Source organism: Notothenia coriiceps, unplaced genomic scaffold (genome assembly GCF_000735185.1).
Source record: "Notothenia coriiceps isolate Sejong01 unplaced genomic scaffold, NC01 NC01_scaffold00009658, whole genome shotgun sequence".
NCBI lineage: Eukaryota > Metazoa > Chordata > Actinopteri > Perciformes > Nototheniidae > Notothenia > Notothenia coriiceps.
Window position 1 is genome coordinate 77,090 of NW_011342359.1, and position 17,016 is coordinate 94,105.

Sequence of the window (17,016 nt, forward strand, 5' to 3'; positions counted from 1 at the left end):
GCTGTAGTTCGTTTATAGCATAGCGTTAGCATTTTGCTTCTGGCGACTAGATTTATGATTAGAAATTATAAAAGGAGGGTAGACCTATGTGGATATTATCCGGCTGAACAAAACTGATCCGCTTCTTAAATGTGTCTCAACCACAGACCTTATTTCCAGGAGAAATTGCATTGTGTTTTTGTCGAAGGACCCGGAAGGAGTTTACTTCCTGGTTTTAGGACTCGTCACTGTGGCACTCTATTGGGCTACAATTTCATACATTTCTGTCTGTTAACAACTCCACTTGACCTTGTTTTGTGGGTGGTGCTTTATGTGTTTGTGTGTGTGTGTTGTGTGTGTGTGTAGGCAGCCCCCTAGCGAGCGTCTGTTCCCTGGTGCTTCAGGATTTGCGGCGGTTGCTGAGGTGGTGTCAGCTGGAGTCTCCTTCTCCTGTCTGAAGGTGGCCACACAGGCTGCCAGCGCCGCATCTGTACTGTTCAGGTACACACAAAAACACACTGCTTTACATATACGTGCATGTAAATACATATTGTCAAGGACACTTTGTATTGTGCAGTGTTTATTTTACTAATATAAGATTGAGATGACTAGACTTTTCATTTAAAACTTGAGGAAAAACAGGATCAAATTGATAAAATATTATTTTCAAAAATAAAAATTGTTTATCAGCCTGTAACTATACCCTGTAAATAAAGTTTAAAATAAAATACTAAAATAACAAAGATATTTGCCACAGAAATAAGACTATAGGTAAGAATAAGTGTCAAAGCCATGAATATAAAAGCTATGATTGTTCTCAGAAAGTCCTTGGAGGCATTTCTGTAATAATGAGAGGTATGGAAACAATCAAAGTTGGACTATGAACCAGCCAGTTTCTCATACAGTCAATTACTGGGTCAACCATGAACACACACAAGACAGTACACACACATATATAAGCGTGAACACCAGCACCATGTCAAAGGTAAATAGTAAACACAAACTCAGAGACACTTTGCCTTACACACAGAGATATTGATGTAGGCAAGGACGCTTGAAAAAGCCACTGGCAAATCCATACCATTAGTCACACACACACACACACACACACACACACACACACACACACACACACACACACAACATCTCCTCCACCTACTTAAAACAGTCATACAGCGCTGTGTAATTGAATGTGAGGTGTTTCCTTTGTGAAAGTGCTGCCCCTCTGAATCCTCCAGACTGAACCACCAGTCCAGACCGGTGCTTTACGGGAAGATAGAAGGATTGATTGAAGCCATCACTAAGAGATTCCCCGAGCTGCCAGTACCCTCTCATCCTCATCGTGGAATCGCTGTGAGTTTGTTTGATCCACAAAGATTAAAAACACTAAAGAAGACTGATACTTTATCTTTCGTTGATTCTCCAGAGTGCGTTAAAAAAAGACACCGACATATCTGACTTTGATTCTATCTATAAAAGTGTCACACGCTACCTATTTGATTGACAGGTGGGATCCAGGGGGATTTCATTCTTCCATGATAGAACAAATGTCGTTTTTTCCCTCTAGCTGTCCTTCAATGCTGTCTTCTTTTTTTTTTATAGACTTGAGCATCACACGTGTTACAGGGACAGGGACGCAACTGTCAGATAGATGTGACTGGGTGGCATGCCATCATGTCACTATAGAAATAGAAGAAAAGTATATGTCTTTGTACCAGGTGTCAATAGAGTGACAGATTTTTCCATTGTATTTTGGATTATTACAGAAAATAAACTCTGGCAAACACACATTTATGATATTTATGAATTGTTCAGCAGAATCATTTTTACATATTAACACCACTTTTATGATTTTTTTAAAGCACAAATGCAACATTCGGAAGTAAATAGTTAACATTATGCTATAAAGGAACTACATCAAGGTCAAATGACTTCAAGTCCCCACCGCTAAGCTAAAGGCAGCTAATGTTCAGCATGATTATGTCATAGATGGGAGTAACACATGCGTCACTTCTGGGCGAAAATTACGGCCCCGCCCACTTTTGGGGGAAAACAAAGCTGTCATTTGAATGGCGGTCAATTCAAATTCTGAAGTTTTTGCCAATCCAATCAGAAATGTAAGAAAACCGTGGATTTCCAATGATTTAATCTCATTGTTTGCCTGACTGGCCATTGTAATCGGCCTCTTTGAAGATCCAAAATTCCACAGTTTTCTTACATTTCTGATCAGATTGGCAAAAACTTCAGAATTTGTATTGACCGCCATTCAAATGACAGCGTTATTTCCCCCCAAAAGTGGGCGGGCTGTAATTTTCGCCTGGAAGTCACGTAGGTTTTACTCATCTATAGAACTAAATGTGAGTATTGTGTGTTAACCACATTCTTTTTTCCAGGCCTCTGACCTAAAACACCTTTAACAAACAATTGACTGGCGATGGAAGTGGAAGTGCTAAAATGCTAGCTAATTTCCAAGTTTTAGGACTCATTTCTGCAGCTCTGTAGGGCGACTGTGGCTGTGAGGGAGTGTGGTCGTCTTTCAACCAGAAGGTTGTGGGTTCGATCCCGGCCCATGCAGTCAACATGTCGATGTATCCTTGGGCAAGATACTTAACCCTGAGTTGCTCCCGATGGCATGGCCAACGGTGTGTGAATGTGTGTGAATGTTAGGTCCTAGAGTAAGGTACACTGCTCTGTATGAATGGGTGAATGACATGTAGTATGTAAAGCGCTTTGAGGGGTCTTAAAGACTGGATAAAGCGCTATATAAGTACAGTCCATTTACCATTTACCATTTAGCTCTTAATGGGACCTAGAGTAAATATTTCACTGAAGAAAACAAAGAAGGGTTTCAGGGTTTTCTCACCAGTTGTTTAAATGTTTTCAGTGAAATATTTACTCTAGGTCCCATTAAGAGCTAAATGGTAAATGGTNACTTTTCTGATAGGGCCGTGGGTCCACATTTCAGATATTACGTCATATCGGACGCAAATCTGGATCAGCTCCGTTGTTCCCCCGTTTTTAGAGATTTGGGTACGGAGGAAAAGAGAGGGGGTTTTATTTTCTGACGCTGCGTGAGTTCCCTGACACACCGGGGACACATCTTTATGTATAAAAGACATCACAAAGTGCATTTTGCATGAGAGGTCCCCTTTAAGATTGATCATAAACAATGGAAAACGAATTGCACTTGTGACTTTATTCCCTTTAACTATCAAAGTGATCCCATTAAGCTCCCTGAGTGTGTGACTGGACGATGTGCTGACCTGCAGGCAGCATGAAAACAGAACAGCGCCTGGAACAGAAATCCCTCGGCTCTTGAGGTCTGGCTATCTTCGTGTGACCTCGTCAGATTCCTCTGGGAGAAAACAGAGAAAGATGAGGAGAAATTAAATAAACATCATCTTATAAAAGGCCTTAATCAATATCTTAAAATGTATTTAAAACATTTAAACAACTGGTGAGAAAACCCTGAAACCCTTCTTTGTTTTCTTCAGTGAAATATTTACTCTAGGTCCCATTAAGAGCTGCAGAAATGAGTCCTAAAACTTGGAAATTAGCTAGCATTTTAGCACTTCCACTTCCATCGCCAGTCAATTGTTTGTTAAAGGTGTTTTAGGTCAGAGGCCTGGAAAAAAGAATGNGGGGCGGTATTGCGCCTAAAAGCTGTTTGCCAGCCGCCCTTAAAAAACAAATGAAGAACAAGAAGAAAACAACAAAACAAACAAAATACAAGAAGAAGAAAAGTTAGTATGGCGATTTCAGATAACACTAGGGCTGTCCCAAATACAATTTTTCGGGCTCCGGATATTCGGTAGTAATCAGCAGCGAGATTTCAGGAAATTGAAAAGGATATTGCATTGTGTTTGTTACTTTCGTTGCAGTTGTATATGTCTTAAGTGTAATTTGGCTTGGCTTCCTATTTATGGACATGCTTTTATTTTGAAGGAGAGGTAGCGCTGTTGACAGGAAGTTGTTGTTGCTTTGGAAACAACGTGACGGAGATTAACGGAGAAAAGTAATATCTACATATAAAGACGGAGAAAGTAAACTATAACGTTTATGGTTAAGTGTTAGCAGCCCCCGAACAAGCTCTTACGTTGATATTGGAGATTTCAATAAATTCAATTTGAGAAAAAAAATGGGGGAAAAAACAAAAAAACAAACAAAACGAATAACGAAATTGAAACCCGAATAGTACTCCAACGAACGAATATTCGGATATTCGTATACAGCTCTAGATAACACACAGGAGCTAGAAGACCCACTTGCTTCTTTTAAAATCAGCTGTGTGGGAACATTTCGGGTTCCCTGTGGACTACAATAACGATGGAGTGCGAGTGGTGGATCAGACAAGGAAGGTGTGTCGGCGTTGTTAGACAGCGGTGCAGTATGCTAATGGTAACACACGCCAATCCTAAATCATATCAGAAGGCATCACCCAGATTTGCCAATCACCGGAGCCCGGCAAAAGACAACAGCAGTTCAACAGCTTATCCCCGCTGTTTTTAAGAAGCCAATAGACATGACAGCCGAGATACCAAAATAAATAACGGAAGCTGTTGGCATATATATTTCAACGGCTATGCGCCCTTGAAACACTTTATTATTTATTTTGTAATATTTTCAAGACATTCTTTTTAGTTTTACAGCTTATTGAACCTTTTTGTTTGACATCAGCCATTATAGATAATAATGGCCATCTATTTGTGGTTTGTTTTTAACAGTGTAATACAGTTAATTATTCAAAATGTTAGAGGTCCTTATTTTTAAACTGAAACTTGCACTACTGTTCAAAAAGAAATAACAACAAACCTGGAATTATGCATTTGGGACTTTTTCTTGTTGTACCGAACCGTGAACCCCAAACCGAGGTACGTACCGAACCATGAATTCTGTGAACCGTTACACCCCTACTATTATACTATTTTTGAAGTAAAACACTGTACTTTTGTTGGATTTGGCTTCCAATAAAATAAGGTTTTTATGATTTCCTTGGTCATAGATAAGTGATGTAAATCTTTTGGAATATTTCCATGACAATTAACTAATTAACAAATTAGGAATTTAAAAGAAATAACTCAATTTATTTGGGGTACATGAAAATAAAATGGGATGTTTTATCAGGCTGTATTTAGACTAACATGTACGGGTTCTACTATATTCACTTTACATGACAGCTTGTAGTCCTTTGGCTCAGACAGTGCCAGTTTTTCATTGTACCTGTGGTGTGAAACTGCACCTTCAACAGTCAGTGCATTGTGACTCCTTCTTACCTGTGCCAGAATAAAAAAGCACATTGTGACAAAAAAGCACATTGTGACATCAAAAGTTTCCAGATGATTCCAAAAAAGAAGGTGAAATCTGGAGTGCTAAAAGAAAGAACATCGGCTGAAAAAGGAGCGACAGACAAGTGGAAGAAGAAGGACTGACGTCTGCCTTTTAAAGGATAGTCCTCTGAAAGGACCGTGACATTTCAAAAGGCCAGACTTCCTGAGAGGCATTGACTCTTCCTCCATTAGAGTGGGGTACTCCATGATTACACATATCAATAACATCTGAGCGCAGGCCCTGTGTTTTATACAATACTTTGTACAGTGTGTGCGTGCGTGCGTGCGTGCGTGCGTGTGTAAAAGAGCAAAAAGGATGTCCGTGTGCCCTGGCATAGGCATCTCTGTATCTCTCTCACAGGATGTGCTGGTCAGTCAACTGGCGTAACCAGATTATAGGAAACAAACAGATCATGTCTTTACTGCCATTTAGTGTTTCTGGGGAAATATAGCAATACCTAAACTCAATATAGGCTTGATGATGATGAAACTCAGGTGATCTCAGGTTTCAGGGGTTTACTAACAGCCAACGCAACACATTCTACCCCTTCACCTCATAAATACTCAGGTTGGGAATGTAATTCGGGGACAAACAAAACATTAACTAGTACAGTAAAGCACGAGGAAACTAAAACAGGGAAGTCAGAACACTATTTTCCTACAACTGGTGCAGCCATTGTTCACTATATCCAAATGCATTGTTTGATGTTATAAAACACCCACCCACCCACACACACACACACACACACACACACACACACACACACACACACACACACACACACACACACACACACACACACACACACACACACACACACACACACACACACACACACACACACACACTAAAGAAAGAGTAACTATAAACGTCAGCTTTGGTTGTCAGAGACAAAGAACCAACCTGTTTTTCATTCATGCATCCAGCAGTTACACCAACAACAGTGTTGTTCATGTCAGAGTCGCATTTCTGTCCATCTGATGAATCCAATATTGTCTGTTAGCTCCATCTTTGGTCTCTACTCTCTACCAACTCAATAAGTGAAAATGTGGCTTTTCAGATGCTGAATGGTGTTCAGCAGGTAGTGTAAAGCAGGGAGAGACCAGCTTTCAGCTTTGACATTCAGCCTTTTGTGATTTTCAGCTTAGTTATTTATTTAGCCAATAAAATAAGTGTACTGAAAACGGTACTAAGTTGGCCCTCTCTCTGTCTGCAGTGACCACTTGTGATTGGTCTCAAACTCAACCAACACCTGGATGGCAGTCTGTAATGAATGCAGAGAAGGTGTCAGCAATTGGAAGATTAATTAGCGGCATTTAATCTAACACATACTTGAAGGCATTTAAGCCTAGACTTGTGTAGGACTGTGTTATTCAAAATGATGACACCATTCTTTATTTATTTTTTAAACGATAATTGGTGAATCCCTCGTGACGTGTACAGTGGATTTGTATAGCGCGCACGGTGGGAAACTTCTTTCTGCTGTGGCTGAAAATGAGTATGAGAGCGGTGCGTCAAAAAAAACCTTGTAAAGTTGCAGTAAAACATCTAATGAATCCCAGTAATAGTCGCTTTCAATCAATGTTGCAACAAAACATTTCAGTTTTCAATGATTATTTTTTGAAAGTCAGGTGAATAGCAGTATGTTTATGCTGTCAGTGTAAAGTCTTTATAATAGTAAAGTCATTGCAACATTTGGACAGGTTAAAAAACTAAACAAAAAAGTTAATATATTTATGAAAGATGTGACAGCAGATACAAGAAAGCTTTGTCGAGTGATTTACTTTAAATGGCAAACATCAGAAAAAATAAACCTGCAATCATCTGAGAAATCTGAAAAAGTCAGAGAATTGTGAAAAATGTCCGTCACAATTTCTAACATCCCAAGCCAAAGTTGAAATGTTTTCAAACCGAGGAGGTGTAACAGGAGAATGTTTCATGTTTTTGCTAGGAAAATATTCTTTAACAATTATCTTTTGTCAAAATAAAAAATATAGAATTGAAGATGGAGTTCTTGTTCAAATCGGCCAAGCTTTCTTTTTTAAATAACATGTATAACGTGATCTGCAGTTAATTGAGTTGGCAGACAGAGAGAGGCATAGCTGTAAAAAAGAAAAAAGGAGTCCGTCTACTCTCTGTAGAATTAACAACATGGAAAAAATAAATATGTCTCTTCCGTATTGAGAATTGATTCACCTTTGTATTGTTTAAAGGAAGTAAACAAAATAATAGATCAATGACTAGAATATAGCATGCATTTTACTGTGTCAATATTGTACTATTTTAGAATACATTAAGCAAGTATTTGGTTTCGAAACGGTTTTTTATCATAATGTATTGTTCTAAAGAACGGTTGGTCTTCCTAAATCTACTTAAAATGCAAAAGACCATACACACACATAACACACACACGTCCATGCAGCTCCACTGAAATGTTGTTAACAATGTGGCAAGGGGCCAAACGCATCTGTGGCAATTAGACAAATGACCCACAGAACCACCAGTGTCTTTTAACAGAGACAAAAACAGTTTTATTCACAGCTTGTTCATTTTTAGCTACACTAACTAGAAAACAAATGGATTTCCTGGGAGAGTGGCTGTGCATGTCTCCAACACATCTCTCTCTCTTTTGTACTGAGTGATCATGCTTTACCCTGTCCAGAGCCATTTCACCAGAAGCGCCAGTGGTCATAATGAAAGCATAAAAATCCCTCTCCTTCTCTCGTAGCACATCAAGTTCTCTCACCAGAGAAGCTGTGACAGTGAGCGGTCATGTCCTGAGGCAATTAACCTGTCTCAGTACAGGTGGACAGGCCAGTGCTGGAAACCAGATCCCCCATCCGTCTCAAACCAGCCTTCAAAAAACACCCCCACGACACAGTACTTTGCACAGTCTTGAAGTAAAAATGACCTCTGTATTATTGAGCCTTTCAAAAAGCCTTCAAGCCCCCTTGGTAACATTACAGAAAATGGTGAGAAAAGTGGGGTCTGGGTAAAGGAAACCAAGTAAACTCCAAAGACAAGAAGTGAGAATGAGGAGCATGTTAGTTAGATGTAGTTAAGGTAAGAGCAAGAGACAGAATCATAGGAGAAGAAATTGTATTTTCTCAACAACATTAGTAGAAAACGGCTGCATCCTGTGTGCAGCGAGGGTTTCTCCAGAGATGTACTGAATTTGAAAAAAAATCAGAATGCCGTCGATCATTTTCACTGATTACAACACTGAGGGAAAGATACCTAAAATGTAGGTAAATCTCTTTTTTTGCTTGAAGAGCTTTGCTATGGAGGCTGCAGAGCAATATGAGGCCGAGCATGCAGAGGGACTTCCTCCAAGAGGTTGCAAGACGGGAAATGAATTCCTATGTTCGGACAGTTTTGCCAACCTCTGATCACTTCCCTGGAAGAAATGCTCCCTGACTTCTAATCTGAGGCTTTGAATAAGAAGTGCTCTTAATTCCAGCAGAACACCGTGTGTTCAGCCATCTAATTGGCCATGAGAAGTCTTCTGCTCGAGGGAACGACGCATAAACTAATTTTGTAAATTTCCATTGTTCAAATGTGGCTTCTTTTTTTGTAGGTACATTGGCCCCAGTTTGTATTGAGACAGCAGTCTTTGATTATCTTTTCTCTCCATGTCTTTACAAGAGCATAATCTAGAAACGTGTGCTGTATATCTATTATAAAAATGAACACTAAATTATGTTAATTGGGTTATCATATAAAAATAATAAATCATTCTGGAGATTTCAAGAGGAACGCACCCCTGCTCAAAAAAACAATTGCTATTAGACTGCCACAAACAAATGTTTGAGTGTTTCTGTTCAACTTTATTAAACAGGGGTACAGTGCCAGAGTCACATGGCTGGGATGTGATACTGGTGGCCTAATAGGAAACATGCTGCCGCCAGACAGTCTTTAATTACAGACAAAGTGCTTTGACAGGCCCTTGTGTGACCCGGCTAATTCTCTATAGCAGGCACACACATGCACACTGAATCAAGACTACACTCTGATAAAATACTTGACTGACAAATGAAATCAATGTAATTAATTACCTTATCCTGATAGAGGCTCTGTGGCAAGACAATCTGTATTAATGATAGAAAAATCTATCAAGCTGACTCTGTACCTCTCAGTCCTCAATCATGTGCTCATCCTCTCCCTCCTTTCAAGTCTAATTTATGATTCAAAGGAAACCATTAGCACAGAGCCACACAGAAACTGGCACTGTCACAGAGTTACGATATGCAGAGCCGTGCACAGCCTCGGGAACGGGAGTACACAGCGGGTGCTGAAGACAACACACAGGCCCAAGCTGGCAGAGTTAGAGTATGTCAGCTGATTGCTTTGATGCAAACTCACACATAAATACACACACTAACTGCGTGATAGCAACACAGTATGTGCCAGGACTATAACAGGGGGTTTGAAATTGTAAAGCTTGAATACACAGAAAGGCAAAGGACAGACAATTGTCAATATCTAGTGCAGAATAAATATTTCCAAATACTATCTAAAAAGTATTTGTAAGAGCAAATTTTGTTCAAAAGATCTGCGATAATTCTCTTGTCAGTCTAGAGCAGTGGTTCTCAAAGTGGTGGGTGCAGAGGCATGACAGGGGGGGGGCGCGAGAGACCAGGAGGAAAAATTGTTATTTAAAAATTAAATAAAAAAAATAAAAAAATCATATTTGGAAAAATTATTGATTCGAAAATAATATCATACAGTACTATTACGTATGGGTCTCTGTGTTTCATTAAAGCTCGGCTCTGTGTGTGTGTGGAACGAGCCATTTTGTGTGCGTGGCGAGTGAGAGAGAGAGAGAGCGCACCGGTACCGGAGATCGTTGTTGTTAGCTTCTGGTGCTAGCGAGCTACGCTAACGGATATAAGGTGTCTTTTATACTAATAACGACTTCAAACAGGTGCCATTAATACAGTTAACAAGTGGAAGACAGAGGAGGCTCTTAAAGAAGAAGTTACAGGTCTGTGAGAGCCAGAAATCTTGTTTGTTTGTAGGTGACCACATACTTATTTGCCACCATAATTTGCAAATAAATTCTTTAAAAATCAGACAATGTGATTTTCTGGATTTTTTTTTCTCATTTTGTCTCTCATAGTTGAGGTATACCTAGGATGAAAATTACAGGCCTCTCATCTTTTTAAGTGGGAGAACTTGCACAATTGGTGGCTGACTAAATACTTTTTTGCCCCACTGTATTTCATGCAGAAATGGAAGAAAATGGAAGAAAAAGCTGTTTTCAGTCTCTCAAATATGGAGATTCAATGCTTTTCATGTTTGGAATTATATTCAAAATGTATACATTTGGGTATTGGACTTTCAAAACGAGACATTTAAAAGACCTAACCCTCGCGACCAGGAACTGGATGGAAATGTAAAATATTTTAGGGCATTTTACAGGCCAAACAATTTAAAAGAAAACATGAAAAAATGAATAAAATCATTACTTGCAGCCCTATTCTTCTAATATAAAAAGATATAACGTTTTCTTTTGTCATTAAAAAGAGCAACACTTGAATATTTTAGGCTGACCTTTGCAGTAGCCAAAGTGTAGCCCTTAGGCTGCAGGCTCTCTGCAGTGGCAGCGATGTGGCTGATCTCTTTCTTTGGTCGTGAGCTGGAAGAAGGTGGGCTGTTGTCTCCCTCCTTCAGCAAAACCTCCATCCCTTCATCTTCACAGCCATCATCTTCTTCTTCTTCTTCCTCACTCCCCTCTTCTTCTTTCTCACTGTCATCATCTTCCCTGCTTTCTCCTGCTGAATCTGAAAAAAGCACATTTGAAAGAGTAACTCATTTAATATTTAATTTGAGTAGTTTAAAAGCAGCAAACAGTTCTGCAAAGCAGAAAGAAATGGGTCAAATAAACGATGTATACAAGATTATTTGAGAATATTTGTGAGCGGTTAATACCTGAAGAGGAAGAGTTGCTTTCCACATCACTCTCATCTTCTTCAGTCTCCTCCTCCTCATCCCCAGACACCTCCGAATCAGAACTCTCTTTAGAGCCAGATCCAGACGGAGCCTCAAAGTCAGATGCATACGCTCCTTTGTACTTCTCCAGCAGCTCCTCGACGCTCATTTCACCTACAAGGGAAGCAGAGATATGTCAGGGCGGATGTTTACTGCTCATGGTTTTTAAACAGGGCACGGCTTAGTGTGAATTAAATGGCATATACACAATACACAGCAGTTTGAAGAAGGGCAACAACACTGCAAGGAGAGGTTTTAGGATCAGTTTTTGTCAAACTAGAATTCTGCACTTATAATTCTACATATAGCCAACTTTATATATGTTTTCACCTATATTAAATGTGCATCATCTACCCATAAGAGGGTCACTAGACGTTGCAAACTGCATGGGAGTGTTAATCAATCCTGAAATGACCTTTGCCACCAGTGTACGTATGAGCATACATAGAATATGTTTATTTAATCTGTCATTTTTAGGTCGTTTTTTTGTGTGAATGGAGATAAGTGTCATCTGTGTTATTTTCAGCTAAATAAAAACAATACTAGAAACCATGAATATCTTGTCAAAATACTTTATGCCCTAAATCTTTTTTGTATATGTTGTATGGTGATATTGACCCAAACTAGTTTTTGTTGGCATCTCTCCCTTTGGTTCGGCGTGCCATTGCCATTCAGATTTTGTAATCTAAAACATTCAGGAGGAAACCAGATTGTTTTTTTTGTCATAATTGCTCGCCTAACCATTACATAAATTCTGGAAGAGATTAAAAAATTGAGTACGTTTATTCCTATACACACCTTATCAGGAAAAGGAAGCTCTTCAACAAAGATGAGAGGAATTAAACAAAATGTATAAACGATTACACAAAGTATCTACAATAGGCTATTCAACGTGAGCAACTCCCATTGCTATTTCATGCCAAGTACCTTCTCTGGCCAAGTCATCAAGTTCCTCTGCATGGTTCACATCTCCCTCCACCTTCTCCTGGTCATCTATGGTGTCCTCCTCATCCTTAGCTGAAAATGGGAAGACAGAGTAAACCAGTATTACATCAATAATAGACAAATGTCAGGTCATTCAACTAAATACATGTGTGCATCTTTTCCCCGCATCTTATAATGAGATCCGTCTTACCATCCTCTTCGTTGGCAGTGAATTCACCATCTTCCTCTTCCTTCACCTTTGATGAAGAGCTTTCATCAGAGCATTCTCCATCTGAGACCGACTCCTATGTAACGATTCAGTGATTCAATTAAATGCAAACACATTTGACCTGTATAAAAGGCACCCAATAAAAAAAACACTACTTTTCAGGCAATTTTATTCACGTTCCACAAAATAGAGGGCGATTTTCAGTTAGCAATTGTAAATAAATGATCAGTCATGTTTTGAGCATCAATCCCAGTTAAATAAAATATCCTAAAATCATTATTTCAAGGGGAAAAGATGAGCCCATCTGGATTGCCCTGAAGTTTGATTGTTGCCATTTTTAAAAGAGTGTGTATTAGGATAATAAGAGTGTGTATCAGAATAAATGCAATGTGTGTATTAGGTGTGTGTTCCGTTGAATGTTATGATGGAATTAAGTCATTTACATGTTGGAGCACTAGAATTAGGTTTTATTTAGATTATACATTTCTAAACGTGATGATCAGCAATTAATGGACAGAAAAGATGAACCCTATAGGTATATGTCAATGTTTGAATTGAAGAGCTTGTGACCAAAATATAACTGTGTTCAGTGATCTTATGCCATTTGACAATAATTCAGGTCCAATCCGTTTAGTGGCTGTACCTGAGCCAGTTTGATGGTGCTGAGTAATTGGTCCAGGGGCAGCATGCCCTCCTCCTTCAGCAGTTCAATCTCCCTCCGATGGCTCTCGGCATCATTGCCCTCCTGCTGCTCCTCCACATCTAAGGTCTGTTCATCATCCTCTTCCTCACAGGGAGGTTCAAAGTCTCTGTCTGCACCAAGAAACAAGAACGGTTTTGTAAGGAAAAATTATTGTTCACATCTCTAAGGAAGAAAAAAAAGATGTATAATGTATCTAGACCATATAGTACATCCATTTGCAAAGCCAATAAATGCTTCGTTATTATGGCTTCAGGAAGTAATATGGTTCAGACACAGTCGATACGTGGAATATTAAACCTGGGTTCGTTAAGCTTGAGATTGTTTAATGTAATTTCCTTTTAATACCACTAAAACATTGCAAGATCTTTAAAAGACAGGATCACTAACTATCCCTTAGGCAACCTGAATTCTCTAATAATACCAAGTTTTTTCTCACATGGTCAACAAGGAATCTGAGGAAGCCAAGTGTGCCTACACAAGCATGAGATCGTTTTTTAGGAAGTGGTTTACACAGTAGGAATAGTGAAGTAATTCAAGAACAAAGTTTTATTTATAGGAAGTCAAGGAAACATGGTGTGGGTAATCATTCCTTTAGGGATTGGCACGTTTGTCCTTCCTCTGACTGAACAAAGCCTTACACTTAAGTCTGGCTTGCTTAAAGAATCAAGTGCCATTGATAACACGGTGCAGCAGACTAGTCTGACAGGTTTGACAAGTCTCCAGCTTGACGGCTCACAAGCAGTGCTCAGTAAGGTGCACTGGAGATGTGCCAAGAAGCGTTTTACTGCACTGACGAATATTAACCTCAACATCCTCACTGCTATTACATTCAAGCTCATCACGTTGGATTTGCACAGAACAAGTCTCTCAGATATGCAATGTCCTTGACAGCTTTTTGCCTCCATGAAACATTTTACCTTTGTGTGCCTTTAAAAAGATTGAATCATTGGTGTGTAGCTATGACAACGTCACCGTCTCAACCAATGATTCAGCTATGAACACACTCAGTGCTTTAACATGGAGACAGTGAGCTTTTTTTATGAGGGGAAGGGTATTTCTTTAATAAAAAAAACACTTTCTCACCCTCCTCATCAGCGGCAGGTGTCGCAGGTTTTGGGAGAGTCTCTGTGACAGGCTCAGGCTCAGGTTCAGGTTCAGCTTCGGCAGGTCCGGTGGGTGCAAGCGACTGGCTGAGGAGGTCCGAGTATTTCTCCGTCTGTCCGACAATGAAGTCCAGCTGAAGGTCCAAAGCCTTCTTCCTCTTCTCCTCCAGTCTGGACTGCTGCTTGTACTGAACCACCTTTATGGACAAAACAGAAGTACTCTTAACAAGCGGTGACTTTTACTTTAATTAGCCGTGACCAATTCTTGACTAAATTAAGAAAACTTAATTTTGCCTAGATTAGGAAGCACACATAAATAATTTTAAATTGTCTAAAATCATCCGGCCGGGGACTTCGGGCGGCAGTATACGCCGTGAAGTTGTTTGCGGCCTGCCAGTAAACCCAAAGCAGAAGGAGAAGTGACGTCAGCGGCTTCATTTGACTAATCCTTCCCCAGGAACTTATTCCGGTGTGAACGCGATCTGCTCTTTAGTTCATCAGAACTAAAGAGTTCTGATGAACTAAGTACTGGGAACGAAGTACGGCAAAGTACTTGGTGTGAAAGCGCCTAATCTTACCAACATAAGAAATGCAAAGGAATGTATTTTATTTGTAAAGCAATAATGAAAGAGTTGCCTATAAGTGTATGCCAAGTAAAACAAGTGTAGGTTTAAAAAGGCTTCTTCTACAGACTATATTTTCAGTTAGCATTTTTAATTTATGCCTTAAAGTTAATAATTTATTTTGATGCAAAATCTTTTTTTAAATAGTTAATATGTATTCTATTTTCCTACAAGTGCATTTTCTTTCTGTGACAAAAACATTCAAACACTAGACCGTGGTCTCTTCTAATTCCACAGCTGAGCAGAATGTTTTGTTTGCTTGTTTTTGTCTCATCTGTACCTTCTCCACGCTGCTCCAGAAAGCCCGGACCTCCTTGGCGATAGAAGAGGCGACTCTTCTGATCTTAGAGTGCTCGTCTCGCTTGGCTTTTTCTTCTTTTTGCCTTAGCTCCTCGTGGTATTTCATCACCATTCGGACCACCTAATAACGTGACAAAATAACACAACTTAAAACATATATACAATATACTTATTATTTCAATAAAGCTTGTGAAACACTAACATTTCTGGGAACAAAAACATTGAACCTACCTTTCTAGCCACTCCTCTCTTCCAGCGCCTCTCCTGAGCGAAGTCTGCAGAGAGCCACTGCATCTCCTCACACAGGTAGTCCCAGTGAACTTTGGGTCGCGGCGGCTCCGTCAGGCGGGTGAGACGCTTCGTTGACCAGAAGCCCTCCCGCTTCAGTGACTGGGTCCGATGCTCGATGTCTGCTTCCTACAGACACAAAGGCCAAACCTCTCAGTAAATCCTGCAAACACATCAGAGTGCTACAACAATGTTACAGAAACTGGTAACCAGGACGCCCCACTTTTCTTGCTATTTTGCAAATGACTGTTTTTACCACAACAGACACGATTTCACCAGTAAGGTCAGCTACGCAAATTCATGTCATTCTTGTACAGTACTCAATCTGAACAGAACATGCTTCAAATTTGAGCAGCTCGCATACATTTCAGAATGTTTCACTAAACATTTCAGGCGACTAAATACGTGAATGGTTCGAAACAGAGATACTGTTTTCCTCAATGAAAAGACTGTTTTGAATACAAATCAACCCCTGCATCGCCTCAGAAGATGTTCTTCTGGGGCCGTATTCACAAAGCATTTTATCTTACCGCTAGGAGTGCTCCTAACTCGCGCTAAAACATTTTACGTAGGAGTTTTTTCTTAAAAGTTATTCACAAAGCCGCTGAGACCTACTCATACTAAGGATAAATCACTAAGAGTGAACTAAGAGTGACGCGCCGTTGCTATGGATTACGTCGATTCTCGTGCATGAGTTTAGAAGCGGTCAGTACGGTGATTGGTTGTTCAGAGTAGGCGGTCTCGGTGAAACTCATCCGCAACATCCCACAAACGAGCCCACTAAATCACCGAAAAACAAGGAAATAGCCTAGGCTAGAAATGTATTCCTATCAAATAGTTATGGACAGTGCAGTTAGCAGAATCCTAGGCTATTTCCTTGTTTTTCGGTGATTTAGTGGGCTCGTTTGTGGGANTAAAATACACCCTGGTATATTTTCTGTGGTAGATCTGGGGCCGTATTCACAAAGGATCTTAGGGCTAAAAGTAGCTCCTAACTGGCGAATTTAGGAGAAACTCCTAAACATAATGGGCGTGTCAGTCTTAAATTTAGGACTCCTAATTTTATTCACTAAGAGCAATTCACAAAGTATTTTAGGACTAAAAGTAGCACCTAAGTTTAGGAGAGCTTAAAAGTCCTTGAGAGGACTCCTAACTCAGTAAGACCTATTCACAAAGAATCTGAAAATGGCTGCGAGACGAAATGTTTTGGAGACAATGGAAGACTGTGAATTGATCAAGAGATATAGGCTAAATCGTGAGGGTATCAAACTTGTGGAATTAGTGCGGGATGCAATAACATCCCCGACTAACAGGAATAACCTGATTAGTCTGGAAATAAAATGTTTGGCAACACTACGATATTTAGCAACAGGGAAAATGCAACTTTGCAATGCCGACGATTTAGGAATATCGCAACCATCAGTCAGCCGTGCCATAAACCAAACCATCAACGCGCTCTCTAGACCACATATCATCCAACAGTTTATCCGGTTTCCTTTGGACAATCAACAACTACACAGGATCAAAGCCAACTTCATGGCAATTGCA

The 17,016-nt window shown here is 39.8% G+C and overlaps 2 protein-coding genes across 2 annotated transcripts in view; one reads left to right on the forward strand and one right to left on the reverse strand.

The window, feature by feature from the left end:
• LOC104945481 (meiosis inhibitor protein 1) overlaps positions 1 to 8,206 on the forward strand; it is a 32,322-nt gene extending 24,116 nt beyond the window's left edge. The window contains exons 4-6 of the mRNA XM_010771164.1: positions 346 to 480; positions 1,218 to 1,332; positions 8,036 to 8,206. Coding sequence (XP_010769466.1) covers positions 346 to 480; positions 1,218 to 1,332; positions 8,036 to 8,206 — 421 coding nt within the window. The remainder of the gene's footprint in view (positions 1 to 345; positions 481 to 1,217; positions 1,333 to 8,035) is intronic.
• A 1,287-nt stretch (positions 8,207 to 9,493) lies between these two features.
• Positions 9,494 to 17,016, reverse strand: part of LOC104945482 (helicase SRCAP-like) — an 18,733-nt gene continuing 11,210 nt past the window's right edge. The window contains exons 2-11 of the mRNA XM_010771165.1: positions 15,805 to 15,807; positions 15,412 to 15,597; positions 15,161 to 15,301; positions 14,238 to 14,454; positions 13,095 to 13,264; positions 12,434 to 12,527; positions 12,226 to 12,315; positions 11,239 to 11,412; positions 10,861 to 11,090; positions 9,494 to 9,598 (exon numbers count right to left, since the gene is read on the reverse strand). Coding sequence (XP_010769467.1) covers positions 9,494 to 9,598; positions 10,861 to 11,090; positions 11,239 to 11,412; positions 12,226 to 12,315; positions 12,434 to 12,527; positions 13,095 to 13,264; positions 14,238 to 14,454; positions 15,161 to 15,301; positions 15,412 to 15,474 — 1,284 coding nt within the window. The 5' untranslated portion in view covers positions 15,475 to 15,597; positions 15,805 to 15,807. The remainder of the gene's footprint in view (positions 9,599 to 10,860; positions 11,091 to 11,238; positions 11,413 to 12,225; positions 12,316 to 12,433; positions 12,528 to 13,094; positions 13,265 to 14,237; positions 14,455 to 15,160; positions 15,302 to 15,411; positions 15,598 to 15,804; positions 15,808 to 17,016) is intronic.